At 42.3% G+C, this 21,162-nt stretch overlaps 1 protein-coding gene across 1 annotated transcript in view; it reads right to left on the reverse strand.

The window, feature by feature from the left end:
* Nucleotides 1–3,533: 3,533 nt before the first annotated feature.
* LOC144687239 (uncharacterized) overlaps nucleotides 3,534–21,162 on the reverse strand; it is a 43,323-nt gene continuing 25,694 nt past the window's right edge. The window contains exons 4-7 of the mRNA XM_078553102.1: nucleotides 14,751–14,904; nucleotides 11,740–11,957; nucleotides 4,579–4,744; nucleotides 3,534–4,464 (exon numbers count right to left, since the gene is read on the reverse strand). Of these exons, the coding sequence (XP_078409228.1) occupies nucleotides 4,283–4,464; nucleotides 4,579–4,744; nucleotides 11,740–11,957; nucleotides 14,751–14,904 (720 nt within the window). The 3' untranslated portion in view covers nucleotides 3,534–4,282. The remainder of the gene's footprint in view (nucleotides 4,465–4,578; nucleotides 4,745–11,739; nucleotides 11,958–14,750; nucleotides 14,905–21,162) is intronic.

The following is a 21,162-nucleotide window of genomic DNA, read 5'->3' on the forward strand; positions in this document are numbered from 1 at the left end:
AGCTTGTTTTAAGGAATGTCTTATCAGAGGAAAGAAGAAGTAGAGAGGTGCAGAGGTTTAGGGAGGGAATTCCAGAGTTGTAGGGCCTGACGGCTGAAATTGCAGCCACCAGTTGTGGAATTGAGAAGTCAGAATTGGAGGAAAGCTGGAATCTAGGAGCGGTGTAAAGATAGAGGAGGTTACAGAATCAGCCCACAGCTACCAGATAGAGGAGAGGCTAGCAAATCTAAGTTTAGAAAACACACCCAAATAATAAAAGCAGGTATTTTAAAGCTGTTTACCTTTGAGAGAAAGGGCACATAGAACAAAATATGAAACAGACAAAAAAAATCCGCAACAAACTTTACTGTGCATGGAATCAAATCAAAAAGATTTTCCCATTCTCATAAAAGGCTGAATAGTTTTTTGCGAGTTATTTTCTCTTTACTCTTTGACGGGACGTGAGCATCACTGATGAGGCCAGCATTTGTTGCCCATTCCTAATTGCCCTTGAACTGAGTGGCTTGCTGGGCCATTACAAGGGCAGTTGAGCACCAACCACATTGATCTGGGTCTTGAGTTACATGTAGGCCAGACCCAGTAATGATGGCAGATTTCCTTCCTAAAAGAACGTACATGAACCAGATGGGTTTTACAACAATAATTGATAGTTTCATGGTCACCATTACTGAAACTAGCTTTATAATTCCAGATTTATTTCCAGAGTTGGTGTCCAGTTTAACCTTTAGGGTTCAAGATGTTTTTATAAAATATTCCCTCTTGCTCAGAGACTGAAATGAGGCACTGGTTTTTAGCAGATGTTTGTTTTTTGGACCTCAACCTTTTTTAAGCTTTAATTTATTTTTAATGTTGATCTAATCAAAATGCAACAAGGAGGTAGTGGGGAGGAAACATGAATTTGTATCTTGCAGGCGCTGCCTCAGATTAGATACAGCCAGGTAACAAGGCATCAACTCAGGTTCCTTTCACATTCTCTTATGCATTTGTATAGAAAAAATATATTGTCCCATTTGGTGTTCCTGCAGAGTGCCCGGTGATGACATTAAAGCCTGCAGCCACGAGCCCCTCCTTGGGTCCAGTGTAAACTGGTGGTGGACAATTAAACAACTAACTGGAGGAGGTGGCTCCACAAATATCCCCATCCTCAATGATGGAGGAACCCAGCACAGCAGTGCAAAAGATAAGGCTGAAGCATTCACAACAATCTTCAGCCAGAAGTGCTGAGTGGATGATCCAACTCGGCCTCCTCCCAGTCTTCAGCCAATTCGATTCACTCCACGTGATATCAACAAACGGCTGAAGGCATTGAATGCTGCAAAGGCTATGGGCCCTGACAATAGTACTGAAAACTTGTGCTCCAAAACTTGCCACGCCCCTATCCAAGCTGTTCCAGTACAGCTACAACACTGGCATCTATCCGGCTATGTGGAGAATTGCCCAGGTATGTCCTGTACACAAAAAGCAGGATAAATCCAACCAGCCAATTACCACTCCATCAGTTTACTCTCCATCATCAGTAAAATAATGGAAGGGGTCATCAACAGTGCTATCAAGCTGCACTTGCTTAGCAATAACCTGCTCACTAATTCTCAGTTTGGGTTCTGCCAGGGCCACTCAGCTCCTGACATCCTTACAGCCTTGGTTCAAACATGGACAAAAGAGCTGAACTCCCAAGGTGAGGTGAGAGTGACTACCCTTGATATCAAGGCAGCATTTAACTGAGTGGCATCAAGGAGCCCTAGCAAAGCTGGAGTCAATGGGAATCGGGGAAAACTCTCTGTTGGTTGGAGTCATATCTAGCACAAAGGAAGATGGTTGTGGTTGTTGGAGGTCAGTCATCTCAGCTCCAGGACATCACTGCAGGAGTTCCTCAGGGTAGTGTCCTAAACCCAACCATCTTCAGCTGCTTCATCAATGACCCTCCTTCCATTATAAGGTCAGAAGTGGGGATATTCGCTGATGATTGCACAATGTTCAGCATCATTCACACCTCAGACACTGAAGCAGTCCATGTCCAAATGCAGCAAGACCTGGACAATATCCAGGCTTGGGCTGACAAGTGGCAAATGACCATCTCCAACAAGAAAGAATCCAACCATTGACCCTTGATGTTCAATGGCATTGCCATCACTGAATCCCCCACTATCAACATCCTGGGGGTTACCACTGACCAGAAACTGAACTTGACTAGCCATATCAATACTGTGGCTACAAGAGCAGGTCAGAAGCTAGGAATCCTGTGGTGAGTAACTCGCCTCCTGACTTACCAAAGCCTGTCCACCATCTACAAGGCACAAGTCAGGAGTGTGATGGAATACTCCCCACTTGCCTGAATGAGTGCAGCTCCTAAAACACTCAAGAAGCTTGACACCATACAGGACAAAGCAGTCCGCTTGATTGGCACCACGTCCACAAACATTCACTCCCTCCACCACTGACGCACAGTAGCAGCAGTGTGTACCATCTACAAGGTGCACTGCAGGAATTCACCATTACTCCTTAGACAGCACCTTCCAAACCTACGACCACTACCACCTAGAAGGACAAGGGCAGCAGATAGATGGGAACACAGCCACCTGGAAGTTTCCCTCCAAGTCACTCACCATCCTGATTTGGAAATAGAATCGCTGTTCCTTCACTGTCGCTGGGTCAAAATCCTGGAACTGTCTTCCTAACAGCACTGTGGGTGTACCTACACCACATGGCCTGCAGCGGTTCAAGAAGGCAGCTCACCACCACCTTCTCAAGGGCAACTAGGGATGGGCAATAAATGCTGGCCCAGCCAGCGAATCCCGCATCCCATGAATGAATAAAAAAATACATGCTGACAGCATGCCGACAGAGAGAAAAATACAGGTGGTTGGTTTAAAGCGAGTGATTTAAAGGAAAAGGAGCTCAGTCGAGACCTGGACTAAGATCAGGCTTCATGATGCTACCATCATTCACTTCACCATGGTCTGGAGGCCAACCAAAGAGTGCCACACAGTTGCAGACGGTGCCACACAGCTGCAGATGGTGCCACTAAAGGCCTTACACCCCTCTTGACAGAGTCACCGTGCATGTGGATCACTGGTCTACCACTGCAGGCCCCATCCCTTCTGCTGAGGGGACAGATTTAAGTTGCCATTCAAAAATCCTGAGATTTTTGAGTCCTTTGGCAAAATTCAAAAGTGTGGCTCAATTTTACTTTGAAATCTTGTGTCTCGTGATATACTTGCAAGGTTTGGCATGTCTGGAAATGACCAGTTAATCTGTTATTTTAAAGTGTTGGTTCATTATTGAAGCAGAAAGTAAGGTTATTGACATCTGGTATGGATTTTGCTTGTCATTTATTTTCCACACAATCTCTCTACCACCCTCCATACCAGCCTAATTTGAGGTGTTTGGAGTTAATTAGTTTTGAATTGTTTTCTCCGGTGTGTAATCACTGCCTGAATTACTGGTTATCTAGTTTGTTTGTTGCTCTCTTTCCCCCATCCACCCCTTCTTTTTAATGAATCTTAAATAACATAACTTCTACAGGCAGCCATCAAGCTTTAGCAGTAGAAATTGTACTGTGGAATAAGAAAGAGACACTTTGTGCAAAATTGGAGGGGCCCCAAAGATGGTGGTAATTAATCATACTGCCTTTAGTAAGAGTACTTCTCAATCCCAATAAACATTTCTCCTGGAAAGATAACATGGCCTATTCAGACCTGAACACACCTGAAGATATTAAGATTTTAAAATAAGGTATTTGTAAACAAGTATAAAATTATTGCATCACAATTTAATTTCTACAATTTATGAAGCATATGTTTAAATTATATCTTGTCTTAAGTAATGGAACTAAATGGGAATAATGTTCTAATAATATAGCAATCAGCAGAAAACAAAACTAAAAGAGCTGTGCTCCAAACGAACTGCTGATTCTGAGTAGGTACAGTACTCAGCTGCTAAAAATATTATAATCTCTATCAGTTAAAATTGATGGGCCCATATTGTTCCATTTGTTGAAATGCAACTCAATAAACCATTGCCTGTAAAAATAGTACTTTGTTGACTGTAATGTGCTTGGGACATCCTACAATTGGGAAAAGTGGTATGTAAATACAAGCCTCTTCTTTCCAAATTCTCACTCACCATACCGGAGGCAGAGTATATTAGTATAGACCAAGAATCAAAAATTAATGGGCGCTGGCATCATATGTCTCCTTTTTGCAGTAGTAAGTCAGAGTTGAATCTCTTCGTGTTCATTTAAGTGTTGTTGAAGCTAATTTTGAAAATGAAGCATGCATCCTGCTTATATAAGAGAACTGCTCGTGTCTTGCTCTTCATTCTCTTGCTGAGCAGATTCTCCACTGTTGCAGCCACAGTGTCTCGTGAGAAATGACTGTTGAATTGACTTCACTGATGATAAGTATATTACGGAGAGGATGAGAGTGAAAAATGCAGCTGCAGCAACAATTACGATGCCAATGGTCCCTGATAAAATGCAAAAAAAAAAATCACAAACTGAAGTGGAAAAAGCTTCCATGAAAATAAAGTAAAAATCTACAACTTAACAACTAGAATAAAGCCATAATATTTGAATGTTACCTGTTCCCAGAAATGAATGTGTGATGCCAGTTTTGTTTGCATGAGATGCTTTTGGTAAAAATGCAAAATTAGGCTCTTTTGAGCAGTTAAAAAGAGAGAGTGACAGTTGGCTCATCCAGAGTCCTCTGATGCTGTTGGGACTATTACACTGCATATCCAGCTGTACCTGTAACCATGAAGAACAAGAGCCCAATATTATTGCCTGTATGAGCTCTGGAATATACCTGGTGTACATTTGTTCTTGGCATACTTTTCATTACACCTTACCAAGGGAATGCTGTAGATTATGTAGTATTAGGGTGATGAGGGTTGAATGGGTTAATGTTTGGGACTGGAGAAACAGTACCACCCACATGACGATGTATGAAACACATGACCAAGAGGGAAAATGCTCATGACTTAGAATGAGTAATATCTAGTCATGTATATCTGTCTGTAGTTTATCCAATAAACCAGTGATATCACTGAAGAAAGAGACATGGGCATGTCAAAGCTTTTCATTCATAAGCGACAGCCATTCTCTGGTTCATTCCCCAGGGCAATACCTTGCCCAGTCAGAGTCAACCAGCCTGGTTTGAATTTAAACAAAGCTTGGCATTAACTGTCAGTCATCAGTTAACTAGTGCATTCTCCATGGCAACGCCTCTATCAATCAGAGTCCACTTGCCAACCAATCAGCAACCTCTTCTCATGAAGTATGAATTGTTATCCCCTTTACATTTCATATTCATGTGAATGTCCTGATGAATGCAAGATGAAGAGTGTCTCTTTTTTCATTGATACTCAAGTTCTGTACTACCAAACAACTATTTGTAAACCAGTTTTAGTTCAAATATACCTATCGCTCAGCAATTATTCCTTAGCCAGTTGCAACCAAAATACAACAACTTGCTATTTAATTAAAGTCAGGAGAATGATTCTCCATGCTTCTCACATCCAATACTGTATGAAGAAAGTAAGAGTGATCATTGCACAGTCCTTGTGGAGATGAAGTCCATCTTCATCTTCATACTAAGGCCACCCTTCATCGTCGGAAGGTTTGATCACTAATAAATGTTTTATGACAAGGTGTGATCCAATGGGAAACCAAGTTTGGGAGTCCAGCAGTTTTATGCAATATGACTAGGGGATAATAAAAGCAGAAAATAATCAATTTAGAAAATAGAAAAGGGAATATATTAAATTGGCGAGAAAGGAGAGAACTGACACATTCATATCAGATGCTACACTCTCTAACTCAGACATGAGATTATATTATATATTTTATTACATAGATGAATATAAACAATGCCTTGAATTCCAGGATTGAGTCAAAGAATTAATCTTACGGCTGATATGAGCAGCAAGAGCCATGAAGTTGGGACCATCATGTGCACTCTGAGATAGATTACTGCCTTGAAATGGGGCTCTTAGATGTACCACAAAGAGTATATGCCAGAATGAAGTAGCTTTTGTAAAAGTATTGTAGCAGGCTGCCTAAGTGTGTGTAATCTATTTTCAGTAAGCATTCAGAGGAGACTGTGAGAGGAGGACCCTGAGACAGCCAGTCAGCAGCACCTAGAGGAGAGATTGGCGGAGATTTAAAAAGAACGGGAGCCGAGAGTCAGAGCAGAGATTTAAAAAGAGCGGGAGCCGAGAGTCAGAGCAGAGATTTAAAAAGAGCGGGAGCTGAGAGTCAGAGCAGAGATTTAAAAAGAGTGGGAGCTGGACTCGGCCTGTAAAGCGGTGCAAGGAAGCCACGATTCAAATAGTGATGATACAGGGGAGGCAGCTGATTGGTAAGTAGGGTCAGGTGAGTACTTCTACTTCTACTTCTACTTTTTCTACTAATTTAAACTGCTGCAGTCCATTAGCTTAAACAAAATAAGGTGAGGACTTTGGACTGTAGTAGGAGCGTTTGGAATGGAATAAAGCCCTAGCATAATTAGTATTCTTTAAAGGGAATAACTAATGAGCTTAATCTAAAGGGAAGTCATGGCAGCAGAGCTCGCACCCGTGTTATGCTCCTCCTGCGCTATGTAGGAAATCATGGACACTTCCAGTGTCCCTGGCAACCATGTGTGCAGGAAGTGTATCCAGCTGCAGCTACTGGCTAACTGAATTTCGGAGCTGGAACTGCGGGTGGATTCACTGTGGAGCATCCGCGATGCAGAGATTATTGTAGACAGCACATTCAGTGAGGTGGTCACACTGCAGGTAAAGAATGAACAGGCAGAAAGGGGATGGGTGGCCACCAGGTAGAGTGGAGGAAGGCAGGTAGTACAGGAATCTCCTGTGGCTGTACCCCCATCTCTAACAGATGTATTGTTTTGAATACTGTTGGGGGAGACGACTTCTCAGGGGAAAGCAGCAGGAGCCAAGTCCATGGCACCACGGGTGGCTCTGCTGCACAGGAGGGGAGGAAGAAGAGTGGCAGGGCTAAAGTAATAGGGGAATTCAATAGTAAGGGGAACAGGCAGGCATTTCTGTGGCTGCAAAAGAGACTCCAGGATGGTATGTTGCCTCCCTGGTGCCAGGTCAAGAATGTCTTGGAGAGGCTGCAGAGCATTCTGAAGAGGGAGGGTGAACAGCCAGTATTCATGGTACATATTGGTACCAAGGGATGAGGTCCTACAAGCTGAATATAGGGAGTTAGGACATAAATTAAAAAGTAGGACCTCAAAGGTAGTAATCTCAGGATTACTACGAGTGCTGCGTGCTAGCGAGAGTAGAAATAACAGGATATATCAGATGATGGGAAGGCGGTAGTGTAGTGGTATTGTCACTGGACTAGTATTCCAGAGACCCAGCGTAATGCTCTTGGGACACAGGTTCGAATCTCACCATGCCAGATGGTGAAATTTGAATTCAATAAAAATCTGGAATTAAAAGTCTGATGAAGACCATGAAACCATTGCTGATTGTTGTAAAAACACATCTGGTTCATTAATACCCTTTACGGAAGGGAATCTGGCCTACATGTGATTCCAGACCCACAGCAACGTGGTTGACTCTTAAATGCCCTCTGAACAAGGGCAATTTGGAATGGGCAATAAATGCTGGCCTAGCCAGCGATGCCCACATCCCTTGAATGAATAAAAAAAAATACGTGGCTGAAGAAATGGTGTAGGGGGGAAGGATTCAGATTCCTGGGACATTGGGAATGGTTCTGGGGAAGGTGGGACCAGTACAAAAAGGACAGGTTGCATCTGGGCAGGACAGGGACCAATGTCCTCAGTGAGGGTGTTTGCTAGTGCAGTCGGGGAGGGTTTAAACTAGAATGACAGGGGGATGGGAACCTGAGCAGGATTGGACAAACCAACCTAGCAATAATACTGAGGAGGAGGATTTCCTGGAGTGTTTACGTGATGGCTTATTAAACCAATATGTTGAGGAACCAACTAGAGAGCAGGCTATCCTAGACTGGGTATTGTGCAATGAGAAAGGATTAATTAACAATCTTGTTGTGCGGGGTCCTTTGTGGAACAGCGACCGTAAAATGATATAATTGTTCATTAGGATGGAGAGGGAAAAAGTTGAATCTGAAACTAGGGTCCTGAATCTAAATAAAGGGAACTACGAGAGTATGAGGCACGAGTTGGCAATGATGGATTGGGGAACCTCACTAAAAAGGTTGACAGTGGATAGGCAATGGCTAATATTTAAGGAACATATGCATGAATTACAACAATTATTCATTCCTGTCTGGCGCAAACATAAAACAGGAAAGGTGGCTCAACCATGGCTTACAAAAGAAATTAGGGATAGTATTAGATCCAAAGAGGAGACTTATAAAATTGCCAGAAAAAGCAGCAAGCCTGAGGATTGGGAGCAGTTTAGAATTCAGCAAAAGTGGACAAAAAGATTGACCAAGAAGGGGAAAATGGAGTATGAGAGTAAACTTGCAAGGAACATAAAAACTGACTGTAAAAGCTTCTATAAATATGTGAAGAGAAAAGCATTAGCAAAGACAAATATAGGTCCCTTACAGTCAGAAACGGGGGAAATTATAACGGGGGAACAAAGAAATGACAGAAGAATTGAACACATATTTTGGTTTTGTCTTCACAAAAAAGGACACAAATAATTTTCCAGAAATATTAGGGAACCAAGGGTCTAGTGAGAGGGAGGAATTGAAGAAAATCAGTATTAGTAAAAAAATGGTGCTAGGGAAATTAATGGGGTTAAAGGCTGAAAAATCTCCAGGGCCTGATAATCTGCATCCTAGAGTACTAAAGGAAGTGGCCCTGGAAATATTGGATGCGTTGGTGGTCATCTTCCAAAATCCTATCGCCTCTGGAGCAGTTCCTACAGATTGGAGGGTGGCAAATGTAACCCCACTATTTAAAAAAGGACAGAGAGAAAAAACAGAGAATTACAGACCAATTAGCTTAACATCAGTAGTGGGGAAAATGCTAAAGTCTATTATAAAAGACATGGTAACAGAACACTTGGAAAGCATTAACGGGATTAGACAAAGTTAGCATGGGTTTATGAAAGGGAAATCATGCTTAACTAATCTACTGTAGTTTTTGAAGATGTAACTAGTAGAATGAATAAGGGACAACCAGTGGATATGGTGTATTTGGATTTCAAGAAGGCTTTTGATAAGGTCCCACATAAGAGGCTGGTGGGCAAAATTAAAGCACATGGGATTGGGGTAATATACTGGCATGGATTGAGAATTGGCTGACAGACCAGAAACAGAGAGTGGGAATAAATGGGTCTTTTTCCAGGTGGCAGGTGGTGACCAGTGGTGCACAGCAGGGATCAGTGCTTCGGCCCCAGCTATTCACGATATATATAAATGACTTGGATGAGGAAACCAATTGCAATATTTCCAAGTTTGCTGATGACACAAAACTGGGCATGGTTGTAAGGAGGATGCAAGGAGGCTTCAGGGCGATTTAGACAAGTTGTGTGTGTGTGGGCAAACACATGGCAGTTGCAGTATAATGTGGATAAATGTGAAGTTATACGCTTCGGTGTGAAGAACAGAAAGGCAGAATGTTATTTAAATGGTGATATATTGGGAAATGTGGATGTACAAAGGGATCTGGGTGTCCTTGTACACCAGTCAATGAATGTAAACAGGCAGGTGCAACAAGCAATTTGGAAGGCAAATGGTATGTTGGCCTTCATTGCAAGAGGATTTGAGTTCAGAAGTAGGGATGTCTTACTGCAGTTATACAGGACCTTGGTGAGACCACACCTGGACTATTACATACAGTTTTGGTCTCCCTACCTAAGAAAGGATATACTTGTGATAGAGGGAGTGCAGCGAAGGTTCACTAGGCTGATACCGGGATGGCAGAATTGTTGTATAAGGAGAGATTGGTTTGGCTGGGCCGGTATTCACCAGAGTTTAGAAGAATGAGAGATCATCTGATTGAAACATATAAAATTCTAACAGGGCTAGACAGACTGGATGTAGGGAGGTTATTTCCCCTGGTTGGGGAGTCTAGAATCAGGGGCCACAGTCTCAGAATATGGGGCAGGCCATTTAGGGCTGAAATAAGGAAAGATTTCTTCACTCAGAGGGTGGTCAACCTGTGGAATTCTCTACCACAGAAGGCTGTGGAGGCCGGGTCACTGAGTATGTTCAAGAAAGAAGTTGATAATTTTTTGGATATCAGGGGCATCAAGTGGTATGGAGAGAAAGTGGGAATATGGTGTTGAGATAGAGGATCAGCCATGATCATATTGAATGGTGAAGCAGGCTCGAAGGGCCGAATGGCCTACTCCTGCTCCTAGTTTCTATGTTTTCAACATAGAGAGCATAAGTGGGAGATTTGGATTTGGAGCTGTGGGACCAAGTTCCAAATGCAGCATGGTCAGGGTCAGGGTCAATAAGGCATTTCCAGGGAGAGGTCATGTCAGACAGCAAAGATGTATTTGAGGTCTGAATTAATTATTGGGGGGAACGGAATGGGGGTGTGGTTGTAGGTGTGGGATGGAACGTTTGTATGTTAGAGAGAAGAGAGTGCAATTGACAACAAGGGGAAAAACCGAATATTGTACATTTTATTTCATTCTTTCACAGGATGCGAGTGTCGCTGGCAAGATCAACATTGGTTGCTCATCCCTAATTGCGTTTGAGCCACCTTCTTGAACTGCTGCAGTCCGTGTGCTGTAGGTACACCCGCAGTGCTGTTAGGAAGGGAGTTCTAGGATTTTGACCCAGCGACAGTGATGGGGCAGCGATATAGTTCAAAATCGGGGTGGCGTGTGGCGTGGAGGGGAACTTCCAGGTGGCAGTGTTCCCATGTGCCTGCTGTGCTTGTCCTTCTAGATGGTAGCAGTCGCAGGTTTGGAAGGTGCTGTCAAAGGAGCCTTGGTGAATTCCTGCAGTGCATTTTGTGCTGCCACCGAGCATTGGTCGTGGTGGAGTGAAATTTTAAGGTGGTGGCTAGGGTGCCAATCACTTGGGCTGCTTTGCCTGGATGGTGTTGAGCTTCTCAAGTGTTGGTGTCACACTCATCCAGGCAAGTGGAGTATTCCATCACACTCCTGACTTGCACCTTATAGATGGTGGACAGGCTTTGGGGAGTCAGGGGGTGAGTTACTCACCGCAAGATTCCTAGCCTCTGACCAGCTCTTGTAGCCACAGTATCTATATGGCTAGTCCAGTTTATTTTCCAGTCAATGGTAACCCCCAGGATGTTGATAGTGGGGGATTCAGTGGTGGTAATGCCATTGAACGTCAAGGGGTGGTGGTTAGATTCTTTCCTGTTGGAGATGGTCATTGCCTGACACTTGTGTAGTATGAATGTTACTGGCCTCTTATCAGCCCAAACCTGAATTATGTCCATGTCTTCCTGTATATGGACACAGTTTGCTTCATCTGAGCAGTGGTAAATGGTGCTGAACATTGGGCAATCATCAGTAAACATCCCCACTTCTGGCTTTATGATGGTAGGAAGATTGTTAGGCCTAGTGCACTACCCTGAGGAACTCCTGCAGTGATGTCCCGGAACTGAGATGTTTGACCACCAACAACCACAACCATCTTCTTTTGTGCTAGGTATGACTCCAACCAGTGGAGAGTTATCCCCCTGATTCCTATTGTCTTTAATTTTGCCTGAGCTTTCTGAAAAGCTAACTTGAATTTCAACAGTTCCTTTATAAATGAAATGTGAATGTTCTGCTATTAATTTCAAAAAATAGACAGTAGACTTGTACCTTTACAGTGTCCAACCATTTCTTCATAGAGCACATGCTGGCATCACAGTGAAATGGGTTTTGGGCCAGTTTGATGCCTACAGCACCACCTACTGACCGAACAATGGGATTGAGTGTTTCTTTGGAAAGGGTGACCAGCTCATTCCTGGACAAGTCCAACAGCCTCAGATTCTTCTGAGAACTGAAAGCTGATTTGCTTATAAATGTAATTCCTGACCCTGCAAAAACAATTCACAATTTTGAAGTGAGCAAACATAAAATATTAATCAAACAGCTGATAAATGGAAAATATAGACATAAGGGTCCAAGTGTTAAACTGGGGCAAATAGTAACATTTGAGGCAAGTTTATTTTGTTAGAGTTAACTTTGAATATTGTCATATCTTGTTTGCAAAAAGACGATCATAAATGAATGGAGTAAGATAATTAAGTAAACAGTTTGCGTAAACAATTGATTAATATATTAGCAAACAAAGTAGAAGTGATTTTGAAACTGGGGTCATCAGTCAATGAATACAAAGGCTCATCAGACAGAAAGAAATGGCAATTTCTACATGATTCTCATAGTAGTGATTGTCATGTGGGACCCTATGCAAGGGCTCAGTTTTGTGTCCCTACGTTTTACTGGACAGTGTTATTAAATATCGCGTATTTAATCTGGTGTCAGATGAGTTGTCTGAACTTTCTCACCTGTTCATTTAATAAAAAAAAACCAAAGCGGTTGTGCTAAAAGAAAATAAATTGAGAGAAGCACATGACAGCCTGGTCAGTACCTGTCTCTGCCATAGATTTGTTCTTATTTGTAAATCTTGTGTTACACAACAACAGTTTCTATTTATATAGCATATTTACCATAGTAACATGTTCCAATGCACTTCACAGGACTGTTATCAAACACAATCTGACACCAAGTCTGTTTACGAAAGTAGCCCCAAGCGTGAAAGTAAATATTAATTAAAATGAACCATAAGGAAATGTATTTTATGAAAATGTGAATTGAAAGTGGTCATAAATGTAATACATTAGAAATAAAAGAAACAATGACAAATGCTGAATAAACACTATGGACAGGATTTTTACCTCATCGGGTGGGCACAGCGGGTGGGCCCTGACCGTGATTTCATGCTGGCTGGCCAATTGGCAGCCAGTGTGGAAGGCGCACTCAGAGTCTCACTGCTGCCGGGATGGGGACGGCAGAAACGTGAGCGCTGACGTGTGCGTGTGCGCAGGGGTGTGGTCAGTGAAAGCCACCTGAAGGCGCGGAGCTGCCTCAGGGAGCTGAAGATTTTTAACATTACAAATAAGGAATTGAAAAATAAGGAAAACATGTCCCCTCATGTGACTGTCACATGAGCAGGGACACGTTAACAATGAGTTTTAGAAGTTTTTTTTAATCACTGGTTGAAAATTCACCCCGCCTGTGGATGAGGTTTCACAAAAAATGCAAAGGCCACTTGGCCTATTCACCCGCCTGCCAACCATAAGGTTGGTTGGGCAGGGAAAAATTATAATTAATTAATTAATTAATGGGCTTAACGGCCCTCTTAATTGTTGGTGGGCGCGCTGCCAACCGAAATATTGTGTGAATGCACGATGACATCAGGACGCTCGCCTGATGTCATTGCGCCTATTTTACTCCCGCGCCTGCCCGACAAGGGAAAGATTCTGCCTTTTGTCAGTTAGTATTTCAGGATCTGTTGAGAGGAAAAATTAATGTTCTGAGCAGATCTTTTCAGAATTAAAAACTAAAAGATAAACAAGCATTTTAGTAAAGCAGGAAAAAGGGAGAGAAGAACAAATTGACATTGAATACTGAATCAGAGAGGAAGCTAATGGATTAAATAAACTGGTGGCTATTTAAAGCAAAGAAGGAAATTAAGATGATGGAACTGAACGAATGGAAAACATTTTCAGAAAAACAAAGGAATGCGCAAACAGATAAGTTGGTGCAAGGTTCAGCCAAGGAAAATCAGGGGACATTTGGAAAGAAACCAAACACCTGCGAGTGCAGATTTAAAACAGAACCAAAATTAGGCATAAAGTTGAAGACTAATGTCACTGATTCCAATGTTCAACCAGGGGGCTGCAGTGTTTTGTGAAATATAAGACGTTTGGAGAGATTTTCCACTTCATTATTCCAAGTTGTGCAACTGTGCACCCAGCCCATGGATTTCTAATTTTAATCTCTGCTGTTTTTGATGGTAAGGTTGAGAATAGCTGAACCAGTGTAGAAGACCAAAGGGAGAGCTCAGTGGGAATTGTAGGAAGAATCAATAGAAAGAGAAATCGGGTAGGAAGTTAAATAGGTGGTTAAATAGGTGGTAACAGTTAAAATCCACCCCTACATGCAAATTGCTGTCTAAGTGGACAGTGCCGTGGCAAGAGGTAAATGGATGTGTTACTCCTGTTGCAGCTCTATTGACAAGTCTAAGGGGAAGAGCAGCCCAAAGCAGAGATGGTAGGAGACTGAAGAATGGTAACTGAGAGAGGGAACAGTCTCTCTGAGCATAGAGGGGTGAGGGGAAAAGGTAAGGTGGGATCGTGTTGTAGGTGGCACCTGATGATCTGATTAATCCAAAGGCTGGTGGGACAGAAGGTGTGAACGAGGGTTAGAGAAGATTGAGAGCAGAGGTGTAGGAAATAGAACAGACACAGTCAAGTGTCGCATTGACTGTTGAGGGGAAACATCAGCTGTGGAAAAATGATGCTGTCAAAATACTTCTCTTATAGTTTTCAGCCCTTAAATCTAATCAAAACCTTAACCTGACTTTTCACATAAAATGTCTGCCGTTTATTTCCAACATCTGTTTTTATTTCTAATTTCCCTATATACTTGTCAAACTATACACTGACTGTGGAATAAAATAATTATCTCCCTGTTGGAAAAAATTGCAATTAAATAATTTCAATGATTTGCAGGTAAATTAGAAGCACTAAAACAACTCCTGAATAACTTTAGGAGAAATAAACTTTTTACATTCAATAGAAACAATAGTTAGTGTATGCTGTTACCTGACAATCGTAGTGTCTGTAGTTTGGTCAGTTTATAAAAGTATTGTGATAATATTCTATCGATCTTATTATTGGATAAGTCCAGGTCCTGAAGCAACTGCATTTGATTAATGACTGGTACAAATGTGAGGTTGAGGCCTCTGAGAATCAGCACCTGACGGAAATAATTTAACTTTAGTCAGTATCTTTTCACGCTCTATATGCATGGAGGTAGTCATATTAGCACTATTCAGCCCCAATTGTTTACCAGCTTCTCAGAGGAAATTCCAGAGGATTGGTCTCATTGCCTTTCTGCATACTTGTCTGTAAATGTTTCAGGATGGATCTGTGTTTGCTCCTTGGCGGCTGATTAATAAATTGACTGACTTTAGCACATCTGATTTGTCAGATATTTACAGCACTTTCTCACTTGTTGTGCTGATCATAAATGTAAAGGTCCAGAGGTCTTGGAAAACTGTACTGGTACAAACTAGACTTTTATCAGAGTTTGAGTGGGATGTTTGCAGTCATTCTGACCTGCGCAACAGAAATGCTTCATTTGGACTAGCATTGCCAAATGCTTGGAGTGTGAGCCAAATTAATGGCAAAAGAGTATTTCCGTGGGTTCGTTTGGAGTAGTGAACCAGACCAGTGCCTCCGCTGGAAAGAATGCTGACATCACAAGTGACACTTTCACTTCTGACACCTGGATATTAATTACGTGTGAGTAATATACCATACCATACCCCCCTCCACCCCCGCCAAACCCCTGCCTTTGGATCCTGCAGAAACAGTTGCTCTTTTCAGTGTTGAAGGGCCACTGCTGTTTTCATGCCTGAACCTCATTCTGTTCTGATAGTTTATTAGCCCAGATCTATTTCTGCACTTAAAAGTTCCTGGGTTCCTCATTTCCAATGAACTGGCTCAGACCCAATACTGACTCAAATTGGGTCCGGGTCAGCAAGGTGAGGCATTCTGACCTTATTGTCAGAAAAATGCTTAGCAGCCTTGAGCTCTTTTGTTTAGAAAAAGGTTAAATAACTCTGGCAGGCAAGGGGATTAAAAAAATCAATATTTCACTTGCATAAACCCTTTTGATTTAGTGTGGTAATGATTAAGAAAGTCATAAAGTTTTGTGTATGGTACAAATATTCCCTCACCACCCCATAGTAGTGAAGGACAGAGCTCATCCTTTACCAATAGGTTTAACTTGCTGAATTGGATCAACGCAGGTTTGGGTAAATGGCATAAGTTGAATTTCATCCTGCTGTGCAACATTAGGAGATTAAAATTTCATCCCATCTTATTGTGTACTGTCTGGAGGTCATTCAAAAGTTAAGGAAGGTTTGACTTGGTTTGGATAATTAGATCTGCCTTGACTCCAGTCTCACCTCATAGCGGAACATTATGCTAATGTGAAATAATTTTCTAGAATTTTCTGCTGTCAGCTGCAGATCCAAAATAACATAAGAATGTTTTGTAACAAGGAAGCCCATCCTCTTCTGACTGATTTCACACTCATGCCCTGCCCCTCATTCCCTTGTCTCCAGAGAGACACTTTGTTGCTTCTTGAGTCCAAATAGTCCAAACAAGGAAATCTTCAGAAAAGTAGTTTAGAAATGGGCTTTTCAAACAAGTAGGAAAACCTTTATTAAGACACATTTACATAAATGTAAATGTTAGCAGATAATTAATTGCCTAAAAGAACAACAGGTAATGTGATAAGAATAAGAAACCATGGTTATCTCAGTAGATGTAAATGAATAAAGCTAGTCAGACACAGAATGCTCAGGAAACATGGGGCATATGAACCAGAGTAGATCATTGAACCCCACAAACCTGCTCCAGCCTTCAGTTAGAAGTTCTGTACTTCAACCTCAATTTCCTGTCTTCGTTCCATATCCACTGATACACAAACCCAACAAAAATCCAGTCTTCAGAATTTCAACTACCCAATCCAGCATTCTGAACTTCTTGGGAAACAGGTTCCAAATTTCCACTACCCTCCAAAGTGAAAAAAGTCTCCCCGATTTCAATCCTAATGACCTAATTCCAATTGTAAGATTGTGGCCTCTTTTTCTAGATTTCCCACACCAGAGGAAATAAGTTGTCTCTTTTTATTCTATTGAATACCAAAGTAATTTTAAATACTTCAATTAGATCTTCTCTCAAGCCAGGTTTATGCAACCTGTCCTCATAATTTAACCCTTTAAGCCCTGGTATCCCTCCTGTGGTTCTGAACTGTACTCCTTCCAAGCCCTTTATTCTAATCTTTTAATTTTGCAACTGTTCTGATGATGCAACCAGCCATATCAGCACTACAACTGTGTTGCTCTTTCTCCTCAACTGAAGATTCCACCACCAACCCCTGTCTTCCCCTACTGTGGGTGACAGGCCTCTTTACCATGTCCATTTCATTTCCCCTCCTTTCCAGAACCACAGTTAGGTTCCACTTGTTCTCAATCACCCCGCCAGCCTCTGCATTCAACAGCTGCCACTTTCAACGTGACACCACCACCAAACACTTCTTCCCCATCCAGCATTCTGAAGGGACTGTTCCCTGCGTGACACCCTGGTCCACTCTTCAATCACCCACACCTTGCCCGTCCCACTGCACTTTCCATGCCAGTACAAGAGACGCAACATCTGCCCTTTTAACTCCTTCCTTCTTACCATCCACGGCCCCAAACCAGGTTAAACAGCAATTTACGTGTATTTCTTTTAATTTAATATGCTGCATTCACTGCTCATGATGTGATCTCCTCTACATTGTGGAGACCAAATGCAAATTGGGTGATTATTTTGCTGAACATCTCTCTTCAGTCCATACGCATGATCCTGAGTTTCTGGCCGCCTGTCATTTTATTTCTTCACCTTGCTCCCACTCTTAAATAAAAACAAAATGGGTTGGAAATGCTCAGCAGGTCCAGCAGCATCTATGCAGAGAAACGGAGTTAACGCTTCAGGTTGAGATGACATTTCATCAGAACTCTGATCTTTGTCCTTGGCCTCCTATCTTCTTCTTCTTAGGCAGTCCCTCAGGATCTAGGATGACTTACTTCTGCTCCAGTTTGATGGGTTCTGAGGTGGCTGATAAGTCCAAAGTGTGATTTGCAGACTCTGCCACATGCGGGGCAGGTGGTGTTTTAAGGGTCTGGTATATGGGTTGTTTGGAGATTTGTGCACTCTGTCCGACACCTCGACTTCGCCTCTGTATGTTCCCAATGAAGTCTCTCAATGTGTTTGTTGCCTTCTCAAATAAACCTTCTCCATTTTGGTGGGTCACAAGCAGGGGTCACCCACGAGTTGGCAGGTATGCTTTGAGGATATTCCTAAAGTGTTTCTGCTATCCTTCTGGGAATCCCCTGCTGTAACCAAGTTCTGAATACAGCAATTGCTTTGGGAGTCTGGTGTCAGGCATATGAATGACATGTCCCATCCAGCAGAGCTGGTTTTGAGTGATTAGCACCTCAATGCTGGGTGTGAGATGCTGGATGTTTTTAAAAAATATATTTTTGGGGAATATTGTGTTGTTCTGTGAAAAGGTTGTATGTGTGCGTGTGCGTGTGTATGTGTGTATGCATGATTTAATTAAGCTGGGCAGAGATTAATAGGAGACAGGTTGTCTGGGAGGTTTAAAACATGAAGAGGATAGAGGTGCTGGTTTGAGGGACAAGTGAATAGGTTAGATCTAATATTTGCATTTTTAGATAAGTGGAGAGTGTGTTTGAATATCAAAGGGGAAAATCAGAGGTGAAAGAAACATGTTTGAATCTTGCAGGAGTTCCACAGGTAAATAGAATTTGGGGGGGGAATATTATATTTTATTGACCTGAAAGCAAAGACAAAGTAGAACCATGAAAGATCTTACATTTGGAACGATTTGAGCTTCAAAGAGGTGTGAAAACAATGAGATAAAAGGGAAAACATGTATTTTAGAGTTACTGTGGAGATCTTAGGTGTGCTGTAGCTGTTTGAGTTGTTGGGCTATTGAGCTAGGGGTGTGAAATGTAGCAGCTGGAGCTATAGCTGGAGCTGTGGCGGAGAGAGGGTGTAGTTTGAATCAATCATCCAGTCAAGCCAGAAAAGTCTTGGGCTGCAAAAAGCAGTTTTATTCTGAAGTTTGTATTTTCACAGCAGAGTGGAGGAGAGTTACAGGTCATGTGGTATGCCTTTATTGAAGCTACAGCAGCTTGCCTTGGATAATATTACTGGATTTCTTATAGTTAAACATCTATAAGGGAGTGTTGCCTGGAAGGTGTTTACTTGTGGGTCTGAGAAGTGGAGAGTCTTTTTGGGGAAATGTTTTGTAAGGCTATGTATCTGTAATCTTGTGTGCTTAACTTTTCTGTTATACTTGTTAAAAATACTTTTACTTTTAATTTTTAAAATCTCAAAAGTGTTACTGGACTTCTTAATGCTGAGATCAGTATGTCCCCTTCTCATTTTCAGAATACAAGAGAAAGGTTATGGCCCGTAAGCCAAGTTTCCTTCTGGGATTTGGTTTGCACAGCAATTAACGTCGGCTGTGGTCATTACATGGGAAAGTTGGCTTGGGAGAGGATGCTGTTGGGCCATGTTTCTTGCTACCGGATTTGGAGGATCTTGCAAAGACACTGCTGCTGGTACTTCTCCAGCACTTCGTGGTGCCTGATGTAGGTTATCCAAGTCTCCAAAGATATAGGAGCTCAGGGATCACTGTTGCTCGGTAACCATGACCTTAGTCTTGGATTTGAGATCCATAAAACCCAAGTTGTAAAGAATAAATGGTGGGCAGAAAGAGCACAGGAGATCCAAAAACTCATGGACACCAAGGACATGCATGGTTCCTTCAGCGCTGTCATGATGATCTATGGCCCAAATACTCAAGGGCCCAACCCACTGAGAGTCAAGCATCAAGGACAGAGCAGTCAGTGCTTGCTGGAGATACCATTTTGAAGAACTTCTCAGCCGAAACTCTGTCTTTGACTCAAACATTCTCAACTCCATTCCTTAATACCATCTAGCTCAGTCTCAGTGCTACCCCAGTCAATGCAAGGCTGAAAAAGCCATTTGACAGCTTAAAAACAGCAAGGCCTCTTGTGCAGATGGAAGCCCTGTTGAAATTCTAAAACAAGATGGAGATACACTCCTGGAATGGCTGCACAACCTCATATCCCTCATCTGGGAAGAGGAGTGCATGCCGGAGTATCTCAGGGACACTGTGATCGTGACAATATTTAAGAAGGGAGTCAAGTCTGATTACGGTAACCATAGAGGAGTCTCCCTGCTGTCCGCCATAGGGAAGGTCATTGCAAGGATCCTTCTCAACTACCTCTCAGAGTCGCAGTGCAGCTTTTGTCCATTGAGAGGCACCACAGACACAATCTTCATTGCACATGCAAATCCAAGATAAATGAAAGGAACAGTACCAATTGCTGTACATGGCCTTTTCAACCTCACAAAAACCTTTGACCCTGTCAACTGCAAAGACTTTTGGAGTATTCTCCTTAAATTTAGCTGCCTTCAGAAATTTGTTAGCATCCTCCAACAATTCCTTGATGACAGGCCAGTCGAGATCCTCACCAATGGAACCACCGCAAGCCCTATCTCAGTGAAAACTGGGACAAACAAGTCTGTGTCATCGCACCAACCCTATACTCCATTTTCCTCACTGCAATTCTGCACTTCAGCTCCAGCAAATTACCAAAAGGCATGGAGATAATCTACAGAAGAGATTGGAAACTGTTCAATTTATGCCACCTTTAATCCAAACCACTCCAACTTCATTTATAGAGCTTTAGAATGCAGATGATACTTGTGTGCTGACTCATAAACTCAGCTCCAAGTTATTGGTGACTCCTTCTCCAAAGCACATGAGAAACTGACCTTTCACTGCGCATCTGGAAACACCTCTGCCCTGTTGATCAATCAACAGGGAAATCCTGGAAAATGTGGATCATTTTTCATATTTTGGGAGCCTCCTCTCGACGAAGGCAGACATTGGAGTCGATGTGCCAGTTCCGCCTTTGACCGACTGAGGAAAAGAGTATTTGAAGACCTCCTATGCTGTTCCAATGCAGCTCAACGTAAGCTCAAGGAACAGCAACTCATCTTTTGATCAGGCTCTTCAGAGTCTTCTGGAATCAACATTCAGTTTAACCATTTCAGATCATAACCTGTGTCCCTTTTTGGAGGGGAATGGTAGCTGTTGCTGATAATTGTGCTTTTCCCATTTACATCTCCTCTAGACGCATCTTTTGTTTCTTTATTTGTCCCATTACCATCTATTTTTGCTTTGTATTATTATCCCTCGTGTTATTTATCTGCTTTGCTTTCCACCCCATCATAGACCTTCCCTTTTCTTCTTTCCTCCCCTCTCACCTCTCCCTGCCTTGTTCAAAAACTAACACCTCTAAGCACTCCTGACAGAGGGTCGCTGACCTGAAACGTT

The sequence above is a fragment of the Cetorhinus maximus genome, chromosome 1, assembly GCF_964194155.1.
Source record: "Cetorhinus maximus chromosome 1, sCetMax3.hap1.1, whole genome shotgun sequence".
Taxonomy (NCBI): domain Eukaryota; kingdom Metazoa; phylum Chordata; class Chondrichthyes; order Lamniformes; family Cetorhinidae; genus Cetorhinus; species Cetorhinus maximus.